The 14,457-nt window shown below is 36.8% G+C and overlaps 1 protein-coding gene across 1 annotated transcript in view; it reads left to right on the top strand.

Annotated features, from left to right (window-relative positions):
- Positions 1–2,107: 2,107 nt before the first annotated feature.
- Positions 2,108–14,457, top strand: part of LOC104401660 (homer protein homolog 1-like) — a 19,652-nt gene continuing 7,302 nt past the window's right edge. Inside the window, exons 1-4 of the mRNA XM_010009324.1 lie at positions 2,108–2,118; positions 2,376–2,532; positions 8,941–9,072; positions 13,888–13,980. Coding sequence (XP_010007626.1) covers positions 2,108–2,118; positions 2,376–2,532; positions 8,941–9,072; positions 13,888–13,980 — 393 coding nt within the window. The remainder of the gene's footprint in view (positions 2,119–2,375; positions 2,533–8,940; positions 9,073–13,887; positions 13,981–14,457) is intronic.

Raw genomic sequence — 14,457 nt, 5'->3', positions numbered from 1 at the left:
TCTGTGCCAGACCCTGAAATATGCTTTGCAAAGTGCTCTGGTGTGTCTTTGAGCAACAGTGCTGAGAAATCAACAGGGATATGCAGGCCATCTCGTCAAACACATTTGAGCATATTTAGCTGGGGCTATGGAAGATTTTTGTGCTGACAGTGCAGGAAAGCAGCCACTTGGAGCTGAATAATCAACATTTTACTGACACTCTCACTTACTTTAGTTTTCACTTTTCACCTATCTTTTACATACCGAAATCCTAACCTGTGGTATTTTATACTCAGTAGTGTGATGTACTGTACTGTGACAGAATTGAGCATCACATTTGGATATGCTTAACTGGGAGGAGAATGCAAAAATGTATCTATATTGAAGACAACAACTAAAGTTTAAGCGTGATTGAAGAAATAATTGTATCATAGAATCCTAGAATGGTTTGGGTTGGAAAGGACCTTAAGATCATCTAGTTCCAGCCCCACTGCCATGGGCAGGGAGGCCTCATGCTAAACTGTGTCACCCAAGACTCCATCCAGCCTGGCCTTGAACACCACCAAGGATGGAGCATTCACAACTTCCTTGGGCAACCCATTCCAGTGCCTCACCACCCTCACTGTAAAGAACTTCTTCCTTATATCTAACCTGACCTTCCCCTGTTTAAGTTTGAAGCCATTACCCCTTGTTCTATCACTACAGTCCTTGTTGAAGAGTCCCTCCACAGCATCCTTATAGGCTACTTTCAGATAGTGGAAGGCTCCTATGCTATGAGGTCTCCACGCAGCCTTCTCTTCTCCAGGCTGAACAGGCTCAACTTTCTCAGTTTGTCTTCATACGGGAGGTGCTTCAGCCCCCTGATGATCCTCATGGCCTCCTCTGGGCTTGGTCCAACAGCTCCATGTCCTTCCTGTACTGAGGACACCAGAACCATACACAATACTCCAAGTGAGGTAGATATTTGAAAGAGCGGCAAGAATTAGTGTAAAGATTGCTCTAAACAAAAGGGCTATTAAAGTCTTCTCTGAATAACCTTTGTTTGTGTGCAAGGGGTTTGGATCAGGAAAACAGCCACTCAACCTCTTATAGCTTGGTGATTTAGAAGGAGAAAATGAGTTGATGCTGAGAGTGTAATGACATTTGTATGGAGGACTAGCATGTGCAGTGATACCCCTGGTCTGCCTTCCTTCTCCTTTTGCTTTCACTGAAATGTTCTGTTACGCTGACTTTGATCTGTTCTGTATTCTTTCTGTCACTTCTTCCAACACCCAGTGTAGGAGAACATCACATCTCTTGTCCAGTGAGCGTCAAGGAGCCTTAACTTCCAGCTGAGTAATACCATTCAGCTGCTGAAACAAGCTGGTCTCAGCTGCTCTTGCTACCAAGCAGTAGAGATATTTCTACATCCCTTTGTAATGAGGCCAGATTTAAACCCTTGGATTATGAATATCCAAAATCCTAATTTTTTCTTTTGCTTTTATTTTGGGCATAAAAATATATTAAACAGTTACCTCTTAAAGGGAAATAAGGTTAAGGAGAAAGAATATGTTTCTTCACATCCTGGAAATGGAGAAAACAAAGAGAATCCAAAAATCTAAAGAGTTAAATCAAATTCAGAGTTCTGGTACTTAATATCTTTGGGTTTGATAGCAACATTCTCTGAAGAATACAGCAATCTATTTGTCTCTAAAATGTAGCTAAATTTAAACTGAAAACCATTCTAGTGACACTAAAATATTTGTAAATTTCTGTAAAGTTCTAAATTCTAAAGCACAGTAGGTAGTTTTATTTGCTAAGCAGTTAACTTTGTGCTATGTATGTTACACATATTTAGTGTTGCTATGAAAATGTTCAAGAGTGAAGCTCCAAAGAGTGAGGGTTTCACAAGACATGTTCCTGGCCATAATTAACGTTAGTTTTAGAGTAATTGCATTGAATCGGACAGTTTAGTTTCAGATTATCGCCTAAAATTGGTTAGAACGATAGAGTATTAAAAGATTTTAGAGAAGATTGGGGTTTAAAGTCATCCACATTTTGCACTGTAATGAAATGAAGTTACACATACAACTCTAGTGCCAGGTAGTTTAAAAGTATAGATATGGAGGGTGAAGGCTGGGGAGATATGATGGGTAAGGGGTGAATCTATATTAGAGGTGTCTGTCTTTATCTGACTGTAGAGCTGGGTGCTGATTTTTGCATTAGAAGGCTTGCAGTTTGCTTACAAACGTAAATGCACTTATCCGCTCTCTGCAGCAACACATACAGATGCTCTTAGGAAAGAAATTATCATGCAAAATGAAATGTGTACATCCCAGTGGGCACAACTGTCATATAACTAGTGTGCAATAATATTATGTACAAATTAGATTCATTACTTTTACTTTATCCTTCAGGGAACAACCTATCTTCAGCACCCGAGCTCATGTCTTCCAGATTGACCCAAACACTAAGAAGAACTGGGTTCCCACCAGCAAGCATGCTGTTACTGTGTCCTACTTCTATGACAGCACAAGGAATGTCTACAGGATAATTAGTTTGGATGGCGCAAAGGTGAGTTTTATTTCTGAAAACTTGTTTGCTTCATCAATTTTTTAACTTATTTTCTAGACTGATGTCTTTCATATATGTTTTCAAATGCTCTGTCATTATCTGAGTAACAGATTACTGACATGTTAAAATGGTAACATTCCTTCATTGCATGTTCTGAGTGTTTATTTGAAAATGCTAATTTCCATGTGTTCGTATTCACTTTGATAAATCTGCTGCTGAACTTAAGTGATGACCAGTTACTTAATTAATATTATGAACAGTCTAAAAACACGTTCCCTGTGAGGTGCACTGGAAAGTACAAGTAGGGTTACAAAAACCCGTTTTCATCTCCTTTCATCTCTACGTTCGATGTTCTATCAATATCATTGGCTTCAGCATTATGAAGGACATCTGTTCAGTGCCCATAATCACTTAGTAAATCCTTTGTTATGTAATCTTCCAATTTGTGCTGTAGAGAATGCGAGGATTCCTTCCTAATAAAGCTCTCCATGGTAAGCTTTTACCAAAACTCAGTTGGTTTCAGTTTGGGGCAGATGTTTTTGTTGGTTTTTTTCTTTTTTTTTCCTTTTTCTCTCTTTTTTTTTTTTTTTTTTTTTTTTTTAATTAGGCTAATATGTTGAGCTGTTGATGTAAAAAACCTTGTCTAAGAAATTAATTTGACATGGAGAAAATATGTGACTATTCCTTGGTTTCTATCCCAAGTGGGTATAAAACCAGTAACTGCAAACAGCATATCAGAAAAGCTCTGCAATAAGGACATTGAAGATATATAGAATATAATCAAAAGTTGTAATCCTTTCAGGAGACTTTCATTTGCAACATCTGGAGATGCATCAGTTCTTGATGTTTGGAGTGAAATACTTCATTAGAGCATAGAAATATTCAGAGATTTTGTGGCTGTTTATTGAAAGTTGATTTTAAAAATGTCTAGAGTATTGCTATTTTAAATGAGGAAGGAGAATTCCTATCATAAAGGAGTATATAGAAATAGGTTGTATAGTCAAAGATCTCTGTATGATACTACTTTAAATGACTGAGACTCTGATATCAAAGCCTGCCATCATTCTTCCAAATTTAAATCTTAGGTTTTTTCTTCCCTTCCCAGTCTTCCTTCAAATGAGTCTTTTAGTTCTGTTAAATAATTAAAATATCTTTGTGTGACTGTTTATAAATAAATGCTATGGGATTGGAACTAGGTGCTCTAAATCAAAAATCAAGACTACTGGTAGTAATCCGTAGCACCTTAACTGATACGCAGTTTACAAAATCCTTATTCTGGTACCCACTGGGGTTCCTCTACCTTTGACCAATGCTGCAACTCCTACAAAGTGGCTGTTGAGTTAAATTTTCAAACAGTTGTTCATCTGTTTGTTTGTTCTTTTGTCTACTGCAGTATTTCCTTTACAATTACAGTACTGTTTGCGTGGTATGTTGGTAATGCAATCTATCACTTTTATTTACTCTCTCTGTGATTGCTGCAGTCCTAATAATGCTTTCGTCCAAGTGTTAGATGTCTGACTAAGATCTACAATCCCCGTCAAGATTAAGAAAGACCCATTGTTTTAGGCATCACACTGCTGCTCTGAAACACACAGATATATAGGAGGGGGACCCATGGAAGAATTTTAAGGAGATTTTCAACATAATTCTGAGATTTTATTTTTTTTTTATTTTTAATTTTAAAATTTAATTTTAATGTCTGCAGATATACAGTATAGTTTGTACAAAGGGCTAAATGTACATATAAAGCACTCTTGAGATCGGAGTACACCCAGACAGTGTCTCTTTTACATGGCATACAGCTGGGTGTCAGTAACACTGTTGGCAGCTGAGCTTTCAATGCATTATACTGTTAATTGGGCAGACATAAGCTATGCAATATAATTCTCCATTTTAAGTTTTGAAATGAAACTATAAAGATTTTGTGGGCTTTTTGAAAGACAAATGTGACATCAAAAATGCCTCAAATGAATGTTACCAGTGGCCAGAAACTCCTGTTAACCCATACTGGTTTTGAAGCTGTCATGCCCCTACTTTGGAGGGAATAGATCCAACCAGGTTGTATTGTATACCTTGGTGCTGGTGGCATTTACAGCACCCTGTGGGTCTGTATGGTGGAGAGAATGACGTCAATGTAGCTGTTCCGTTACAGTGGTGCAGGTGCTGCACATTAAGGCAGGAAGTGACAGCAACTCACATGAGCATTCACTTACACTGCAGTAAGGAAAGTTTGAGAGAGAGAAACTTTAGATTGGAGTGATAATCCTATTTCTGTCTCACACCCTTCTCTCTCTTTAGGTGAGTGGGTTTCAGTAGGATTCCTGGATAAAATTTAAGTTCTCTACTAGTTGTCTGAAGGTCATGAAATCTCTCTTGTTGAAAACAAGACTTTTTTAAGACATCATCTTCAGTTATGTCTGAGGAATGCAATTGTACATTGCAGATTTCCATTTGAATTTGTTTGTGGGGATCTTTGGTGTATTTAGAGAGAGAGTTTTTTTTTCCTTATTCACATAGAGTATGCGAATCCCTGTTGCCCATAGCAGGAAGCTCGTGATACAAAAAATCTGATGGATTTCAAGGTCATGTAACCTTCTTCTCCTACCACTTCAGGAATCAAGAGAAAGCCTGAAAAGTAAAATTTCTTATACAATATGACATGACAGCATTAAGCAGTTGCTAAGGCTTTCACTTCTCCTTAATTGCGTAGTCATTTCATAGCTCCTTGTAATAGTGCGGTTTAGTGCTTTTCTCCTAGGTGATGGAAGGAAGCCTCCATTATTTCCCCAGTAATGCTGCAGACAGTAGCATTATACCCAGAATCCCGCTATCTTTTCCGTTCAGTCTCTTGTCAGTCACTGAGAAAAGACAGAAGATCAAGTAATGTGGTTCATGCAGTACTAGTTAATGCTCTGGTAATTTTTTCGCAGATGCAAGGTAGGAAAAAACCCCTGATAATGTGTGCTCATCTAAAGCAGGAGAAGATCCTGGAAAAGAGAAGTTTTCCAGTCTGTAGGTTCCATGAGCTTTGTATATAGGATTTCTGAGCCAAATCTCCCATCAGTGTTACTGCAATTGATGATCTTTGCGTTTTAATGACTGTTGTAAAATAAACCAGTCACATGTTAAAGTGATAACCTGTTTAATGCTAAATACTGGTTTTAAGTAAGGCCTTTAAGCACAGGTCTTCAGTGGTCTTCCTTTGAAGAAGTTAAAAAAATACTGTGTGTCTTAATTGTTAATGCCATCAATTTTAGCACAAGATAAAAATCGTATGTGACCACTGCTGTATATCTTGCAGCTGTTGAGTTTGCAGTCACTAAAATGAACAGCTAAGACACATGCCCTATTTTCTCATAGCTAAACTAATATGAAAGGAAAACATGAAAGCTGTTTTATACTTCCAACAAAATCTAAAGATAACAAAATCAGTTTTCTTCAAAAGCTAAATGTCTGCCTGTCAGATTGACTCTCTTCTGGTTTTAAGATGTTCTTGTGCATTTATACTAACAACATTCTTCAAAGTTGGTGAAATATTTGACACTTGTTATACTGGTAACTCTACAGTGAAATCTGGCATAGAGGAGAACAGTTAAAGTAGTACCTGTTTGAGTAGGCAAGACAGACTTAATTATAAATTTTAATTTTAAAAATGTTTAATATTTAAGATGAAGATATGAAGGGTTCATATCTAGAATTTTTTAGAAGTAGCTGAAACTGACTATACCTGTAGTATGCTATAGCATTGCACTTTTTAAAAGCATAATTAGTTTAGCACATGAGAGATCCAGCATACTAATGCTTTTAATTTAGAAAGAATTGAAAGCCTTATTTCTTTATGGAATTAGTAAGTCTAATGAAAAAAAATTTTTTTTGTATCACTGGGATCTGAATCTAGTTTTCCCAGTGAGAAACTTGCTGTCTTTGGACTAATATTGTCTGCTGGAGTGGAGTCTCCTGGTTTTTCTCTTCTGGAAAATAAAGAATCACAGCAACTCTTTCTTATTAACTACTACAACTATTTTTAAACTTTTTTTTCTAACTTTTCTCCATTGCAAGGAAGCAAGTTGACAGTCATTGTAACCCAGCCTAAATGTAGACTTCTGTCAAAACAGATATCCCATTCTGGTCCAGGCTGTTTGTTCTGGATTCTCTTTTGTGCAGCCAGCCATGTGGTCAGGTTGAAGCAGGGAGCAGTCTTGGCTAAAAGCTGGTTGGTTCTGCAAGGTTTTTCGCTCCATGGTTTTTTAATTTGCAACTGCATATGCCATTGACACTGCAGCAAATGCTAGTCCTGCAAGCTTGCAATGTGCGTGTTGCTTGGAGGTCATAGTCCCTGACCTCAAAGTCATCTTCTTCATTAAGGAAGTTACATCCATGACATAATACACACAATGAAATCTCTAATGCACATTCAAATTAACCAGCAATGGATGGAACCTAGGGCTTAAGCAAGCTAGACAACATAGGTAGAGCTTCAGCTGGGAGGAATACTCATTTATACACTGTTCACAGGATATTTGATTTCCAGCATAATACTGCTGACAGCTGCCACAGCAAGAGAGGTTGAGCATTAAGTGAATTTGCACGGCTCTGTTCTGAGCTTCCACCAGTTTATTTCAAAAGTGCACTTCCAAGCATTAACAATGCACAAGAGAACAAGAAAAGAGCGAGCTGCAGAACACCTCCTTTCCAAGAAGTCTACCTCTCTGTCTCACATTTTTTCTATCAAATATGGCATAGACAGCTGTTTTCTATGAGGTCATTTGGAGTCCATAGTGTAACTGCAAGCCTGCTGGCTTTATCTGGGCTCTGAACTCTATGTCTAGGGAAAGGAGAATGATGTTTGAATTGCCAGTGACTTCACTGGCCAGCTTCTCCTGTATGAAAATCTGAGGAGACCTTTTGTGGACGATTTGCTGGAGATGGTTTTTTGGTCTCTGATCACACAGCAAATATTTGATCTGATGAGGCTTATTGGTCCAAATGCAAGTTTCCAGGCATTAAAAATTTTTCCAGGGGTTGTTCACAGTGGTAGCCAAAACTTGCACTTTGAGACAAAGATTATGAGAGAAAACTGCCTGTTTGATATCCTCAGCTCCATATGGGCACAGTGGAACCTCCAGAGCCACTGCAGAAGATGCCAGTTTTGTTAAATTTAGCTGTGCTGCAGTATCTTTGCTACGATACAATGTGTTCTGCTTATTTTTCTTGCAATACTCCTCTTCACCACTTCATTTAAGAATAACCATATGCACATAGGAGCTGTTTGTGAGCTGAGCTGGCCCCTCAGCTGTAATTTTTCAGGCTTGCCCTGTAGAATTCAGAGGAAATTTTATGCTGATGGTAGCTGTGTTTATGGCTAGTCTTTCTGGTTCATGTTGGCTGGTTGTAAGCTACTAACAGTCACTTCTTTAGTTAAATGTAACCCACTGTTGTCACTATAAGACTTTATACTGGTGTAATTTAAGTCAGCTGGACAGTTCTACACTGTAGATTTAGAATATTGTAGAACTACAGAATCCTAGAATGGTTAGGATTGGAAGAAACCTTGAAGATCATCTAGTTTCAAGCCCCTGCCATGGGCAGGGACCCTTTCCACTAGACCAGGTTGCTCCAAGCCCCATCCAGCCTGGCCTTGAACATTTCTGCAAGCTTTAATGTGATGGAAATACTTTTGTAATCTGTGGTAAAATTTTAGTTGCTCTTAGTGGAACCAGCATATCATCTAGTAGTTGCTTGTTTTGTTTACACTAGCAGAAGTTGTATGCTGGAGGATGTGCTTCTGCCATCCTGTATAGAACAAGAACTAAAGAAGAAAAACGATTCTAAGAGTAGCTCTTCTTCTATAGTTGGTGTATGACCCTGTCACTGTTAGGCATGCCTGTGTCTATATAAAGGAAAACCAGTTTCTTTTAGTACAGAAACTTAAAAATAAATTGTCCTTGTTGTTTTATTTTGTATTTTCCACTGAGAACTGCATATGCAGTGGGGGTGGGGGAATGCAACAGTGACGCTTACACTGCAGCTTGGGAGGCGTTCCCTTGGTGGACAAAGAAATACACTTGTGAGACAAAAATGGACTTTGCCAGTTCTTCTATTCTGATCTCATTAGCCTATGCAGATGCTTTAAAGTTCTTCTTTTAGACCTGCTGTTAAATGACTGTTTGCAATTGCAGACAAGTGCCCCCCCCTTCGGCTTTTGCTGCTTTTACAGAATGTATGTGAAAATAAGCTTTTGCAATTTTAGCTGTGATTGAATTAGAAAACTGCTCCCTTAGTTCCCAGTGTGTATCTCATTCAGTATACACAGATACTTGACTACAGTGTTGGCTTTTTAAATTTTAAGTAATCTTTGAATAAAAAACCTAAAAACCTTTTTCTTACGGCTGTTACTTTTTTTTCCAGGCAATAATAAATAGCACCATCACCCCCAACATGACATTTACTAAAACATCCCAGAAGTTTGGTCAGTGGGCAGACAGCAGGGCAAATACAGTCTATGGCTTGGGATTTTCATCTGAACATCACCTTTCAAAAGTAAGTACAACCAATGGCAACTGTTCAGCTGGTCAGGCAGCTTAAGAATGCTTGATTCCTGCTCATTGTATCTGGAGTCAGTGCTCACTACTATTCTTATTAAAAAATAATTTCACTGTTGTTCTTATTAAAAAATAATTTACAAAAATTGTTCTGTATTGTTCCCTATAGTGTATAAAGACAAGACAAAGTATGATACCTGCAAATTTTCTTTTAATTGATGGAGGGCAGGAGGGAGATGTAAGCCAACACAATGGTGGTTGTTAACTCTTTCTAATTACTGATTTCTTAGGTTTCTCTTTTTTTTTTTTTTTTTTAAAGTTGTTTTTCCATTACAGTTTTTCATCATAGGATTTAAATGAGTACACAGTTCAGCTTTTCTTCAGTATTTAGATCTCCTAGGGAAATAAAATGCTGGTAGTCTTCAGATGCATTTTTGTCTTTTAAGCCACATTTACTTTCTGTTATATAGTGCATCAAATTACAGATATTTCAACATCTGCCGGCTTAAAATAAAGCTAGTGTGAAATATATTCAGTATGAAAGAAAACTACATTTTCTTATTGGAATGAAAAAGCTGGAATGTTTACCAAAGAAACTCTGTGCCATCCATGAGGGGTTTTTTTCTGCTCTACTTGTGCAAATGGAAGTACTTATTCTGAGGAAAGGAGTAACCCCTGTTTCTCAAACTGATGGTATAGTTTCCCTGAGCACCCTTTCTATAATACCTATTGCTATTAATACTACTCTGGTAGGTGAGTCCAGAAACGTGTACAAGCTGGTGTAATTTTTCTCCAGATGAGGAATTTCAGTTCAGTTTAAGAACATGTCTCTATATTTAGCAGAGAATTTTCATATTTGAAGTATACAAAAGATCTGGAAACCCAAGTGTAATAAAAGGAATGCATATTGCAGATTTAAGTAAGGAATAATGATTGGCTTGTTACATAAAAAAAAAACAACCCAAAAAACCAACCCAAAACCAAAAAACCCACCACAAAACACAACAACCCCCCCAACAAAACAACAAAAAACCCAACCCAAACCCCACCCAAATGAAAAATCATACCAGCTCTCTGAGAAATTGCCACTATCCAAGGATAAGCATAAGCATAAGCCTGATAGAAAAATATTAAAATAAGAACCAGTACATCTGCTTTATTTGGACAAGTATTACACTTGTAAGATTTTTTCCTTTCATAATCAGATAGCTTTCATTTCCACAAAGTAACACAAATAAAGGAAATTTTGGATGATGCTAACACCACATGTGCTTTTGTGTGCTTGTCATTGCATCAGTGAACTTGGAAAGTTTGTCACGTAGATTGGTGTGTATGTCCTAGAGGCGCTTGCTCACCAGTGTAGTAATAACATTTCTTAATATTTCAGTGGATTTAGCATAAATCCTAATTTAGTTTTCCTTATTCCATTGACTAGCTTGTTTATCACAAAATGCTTTTTTGAAGGCAAAGTATCATAATGTAGTCATGCACACTGTGTTTGGCTGACTTTAAACACTAGGTTATCCTTGCCAGTGAAAATATTTTGGGTTTTTATCTGTCCTATTCTTGACTGTTTTCTTGCTCTCCCTGTGTGGTTCTGACTGCTGCCTTAATTACAGTTGTTTCAATCCCATTCTTTACTGCCTTCAGATGGATGTGTAAGAGTTTTAAATATGGCTTTGGCTTAAAACTTTATATTGCTGTTGAAAAAATACTGGAAAACCTACAGTAAATATTTTATCCTAAGTACGTTTTTGATTAGTAGTTACTCAGATTGCTGTGTTTTGCAAAGAATACGCAAATCTCTTGAGAAAAATGCCAAGTCACAGACCTTTTCTGGAGCTTATGGTGATGAATCTCCAAGACCTTTTCAGCACACTGTTTCTGTTCTATTATACCTTAATGTGATGCCTTAATATATTATGATATTTCAGTATCATATCTCAATATGATATCTTAGTACTCATGTGAATTAAAATTGCTGATTGTTACTACTAAAATTCATAAAGGTAAACTTTTTTATGTTATTTTAAAATTAAAACCCATATTTGATGGAGAAAGGAAACTTTTCTTTAGATTGCAATCTGTTCAGTCACTGGAGTTGATAGATATGTTGGTCTTGGAATCAGAAAATGTGAATTAGAAACCCTGGATCTACTATGTAGCTTTAGAGAAATCTTATCTGTATTCTTTTTCTTGTCTCTCTGCTCAGATTACTAACTCGTTTCTGTGCACTGGCATCATAGTCAGGTTTACCAGAGCGCTCTTTGGTACACCTAGCACCATGCAACATGAAATCTAATTTAGGGCTGAAGGCACTACTGGATATTAATAACAGGGTTAAGAAATAAACTGTATTAATGGATTTGTTCAGAAACAACTTGCTTCTGGAAGTTGTCTTAACTTCTTTTCTGTATTTGATTTATCAAAGCCCTTAAGTGAACAACCCTGTTGTATGCAATGTGTTATGCAGTAGTGTCTCTGGGCCCCAATACAATATTTCAAGTTTCAGGGAGCAAAAGACAGCCTGCAATAAAAAAAAAATAAATTATTTAGTTTAGTCTGTGACTAGTTTCAACAGTTTAATGAAGCAAATGGAGCAGATAGAATAAACTGGATTATTCACTTTTGGTTCATGTTCTTTTGTCCTCCTACACTAATTACTAGGGTAGGGTGCAACAGTGGTAACCTCTTTTTGTACAATTGTTGTGATTGATAATTAGTGGAGTGAGATTATCTGATAGAAAAATAATGGCACTCTAATCAACTTCACATAAAACAGAAGAAAATGAAATATTCATCTTCGTTAGACCTTTTCTCAATGTTAGACCATAAATTCATCTACAAATTGTTCCAGCAGCAGTCTATGATGAAATGTGTTTCCTCTGTTGAAGAATATTCCTTTTACAGGATTTGTAGCAGAGTCCCTTTTGGTGCACAGTAGGAGGAACAGAATATCCCATGATTTTCAGAAAAAATGAGATCGGTTTGTCATTGAGAATATAAGTCTGTGCTTTTGATAGTATACTGATGTATAATAAGAAATACTCTTTTCAGGTTTGCTGTCTGTCTTTCCCCTTTGAATCAGTTGACCCAATTTATTCTTTATAATTTAAGAATATGCTAAACAGTAAAAATGCCATCATAGATAGTTGTAAGGGCCTCGTGTAGTCTCCCTGTACAAGTTGTTAACTTTTCCTTAAAATATTGATCCTCGAGAAAATTTTTCCTTCCATACTGTGAGATCTCATCTTCATTATTCAGGAATTTTATCAAGAGATTGCTGTTATCCGTCACCTGGCTGTCTCAAGGAGTTCTAGTAAATTTGTGAAAATTTCCACTACATTACTCTTGTTGGCTCTTCTTAGAACATTATCCATTTCTCTGTCTTATGTATTTTTTGCAGTTTCTACCATTGTGATACCAAAGATCATATTTACTGCCTTGTTTGTTTTTAGCCATTTATTCTAAGCCTCAACATCATGTTTTCCATTTATCAGTCCTCAAACCTATTTAAAAAATAGGGTACCCATCAGATTTTGAGTTAGGTCTATGTACAAGTTTTAAATAAGTATCATCTAGTTCTGGTGATCTGTTGCCTATTTTATCATCTGTTCTGAGACGTTTTTTGATGCTGGATTGGACTTTGAGGAAATGTATGCTTTTAAATAACCTGACAGGTGAAATATAGGATGCAAGTGGAGAGAAATTTTATTTTCTCAATATTAATAGCCTACCAGAAGCTGAAGTTTAAAGACTATAAGGTCTTGCATAGCATAGCACTTGCATAGCAAGTGAAGTTCTGATCGAAGAAAGTTGGGGAGGTTGTGTCACACAAAGGGTAGCCTTCGTGCCTTCTAAATACATTGAGTGCTAACAAATTTCTTTGCATGCTGCTGCCAGGGAGTTTTAGAAGCTGTCGGTGAAGCTTCCCATTTTTTTTCAGAATCATTTCAGTCTTAAGCTGATCATAATAAGATAATAATCTGTATAAAAGCAGTAAGAAACAAAACCTATGCTTGGATCTCATAGCAATTAGTGTAGTATTAAGATGAGATCTAGGAAGCAAAACTTTCCTCTAGCCAGAGAAACCACCTCCCATTTTTAATAAAGTGGTTTAATCTCTCAAGTTTAAGGGTGAATATTTTTCCAAATTGCTGATTTAGCTGTTTTCTGGAACATGTGCCAGCACCATAGAAATCAAGCTTCGTAACACAGTTCAATGTGCAATTCTTGAACTTAGTGTTCAGTATATACAACTGTTTAGTTCAATGAATCTGTTCTTTAACTTGATTGATATCAATAAGCAATGGAGAAATGATCTTGACTCAATATTCTTGCTTCTGCGTTCCTAAACAGTTATTGAAATTATAAATGCTGTTAAAATCTGGGGAAAAATCAGTATAGTTCAGTCATAAAAGAATGAAGCCTTTGAAAGCTCTAGGCTAATAATGACCACAGTAGGCTTCAAACCATCATTCATTGTCAGGAGGGGAGTAAAACCTGAATCTGAAAGCATGCGTGTAAGGCAGCTTGTCGTTTATTAGCCATGTCTGAGGTGAGGGTTTTTAACACTATGAGCAACAGATCATCATAATTTTCCTGACATATAAACAGTGTGCATTACGTCTGAAAGTTATAGCACTATGCAACTCACTTAAATGTGTATCTAATAAGTAGAAATCTAAAAAAGTCTACTGACAGAATTTGACTTTGTAAAATGTTAAGTACAGCATTCTGTTCTGCATGTAAAGTGCTACTTTACGCCTACTCTTTCTCTTTTTCCTTTCTTTTTAAACATATGTACCTTCAGTTTGCTGAAAAATTTCAGGAATTCAAAGAAGCTGCACGACTAGCAAAGGAAAAATCCCAAGAAAAGATGGAGCTAACAAGTACACCCTCTCAAGTGAGTCTTACTGCCTGATTGAAGCTTTATACTTCATATCTGTGCTACTTATTGTATTGTATCTTACACCAGATGTTGTATTAAAATTAGATGGGATACTTTTCAGTTACCGTGAATACTCTGAACAGTCAGCTGGAAGTGTCAAGAAGTCTAAGAATATATTTAACATACTCTACAGAAGTGTCAGGAGGACTCGTTTTAAAATAAAATTTGCCTTTTGTTTATTCTCATTCCTTTCTTTGAGCTTCACCCAGAAAGGGAGTAAACATGGTGAGCAGTTATGTAAGTAAATCTGTGGTCAACACTTTTGGTGTTTGTTCCCTACTGTATCTCTGAAACTTCAGGCGGTGCACCGTAAAGGACTTTTACAGGGAAACTATTACAACAAAAATCAAAGTTAAAACAACAAACTATTTTTATTTCCTAATGTGTAGTATTGTGCAGTGTGTTGACTTTGAAAAAAGCAATTGCATGAGG

This window comes from Nestor notabilis, unplaced genomic scaffold, assembly GCF_000696875.1.
Source record: "Nestor notabilis isolate BGI_N333 unplaced genomic scaffold, ASM69687v1 scaffold34432, whole genome shotgun sequence".
Lineage (NCBI taxonomy): Eukaryota > Metazoa > Chordata > Aves > Psittaciformes > Psittacidae > Nestor > Nestor notabilis.
Note: the sequence above shows the minus strand (reverse complement) of the source record. Positions and strands in the feature narration are given on the sequence as shown.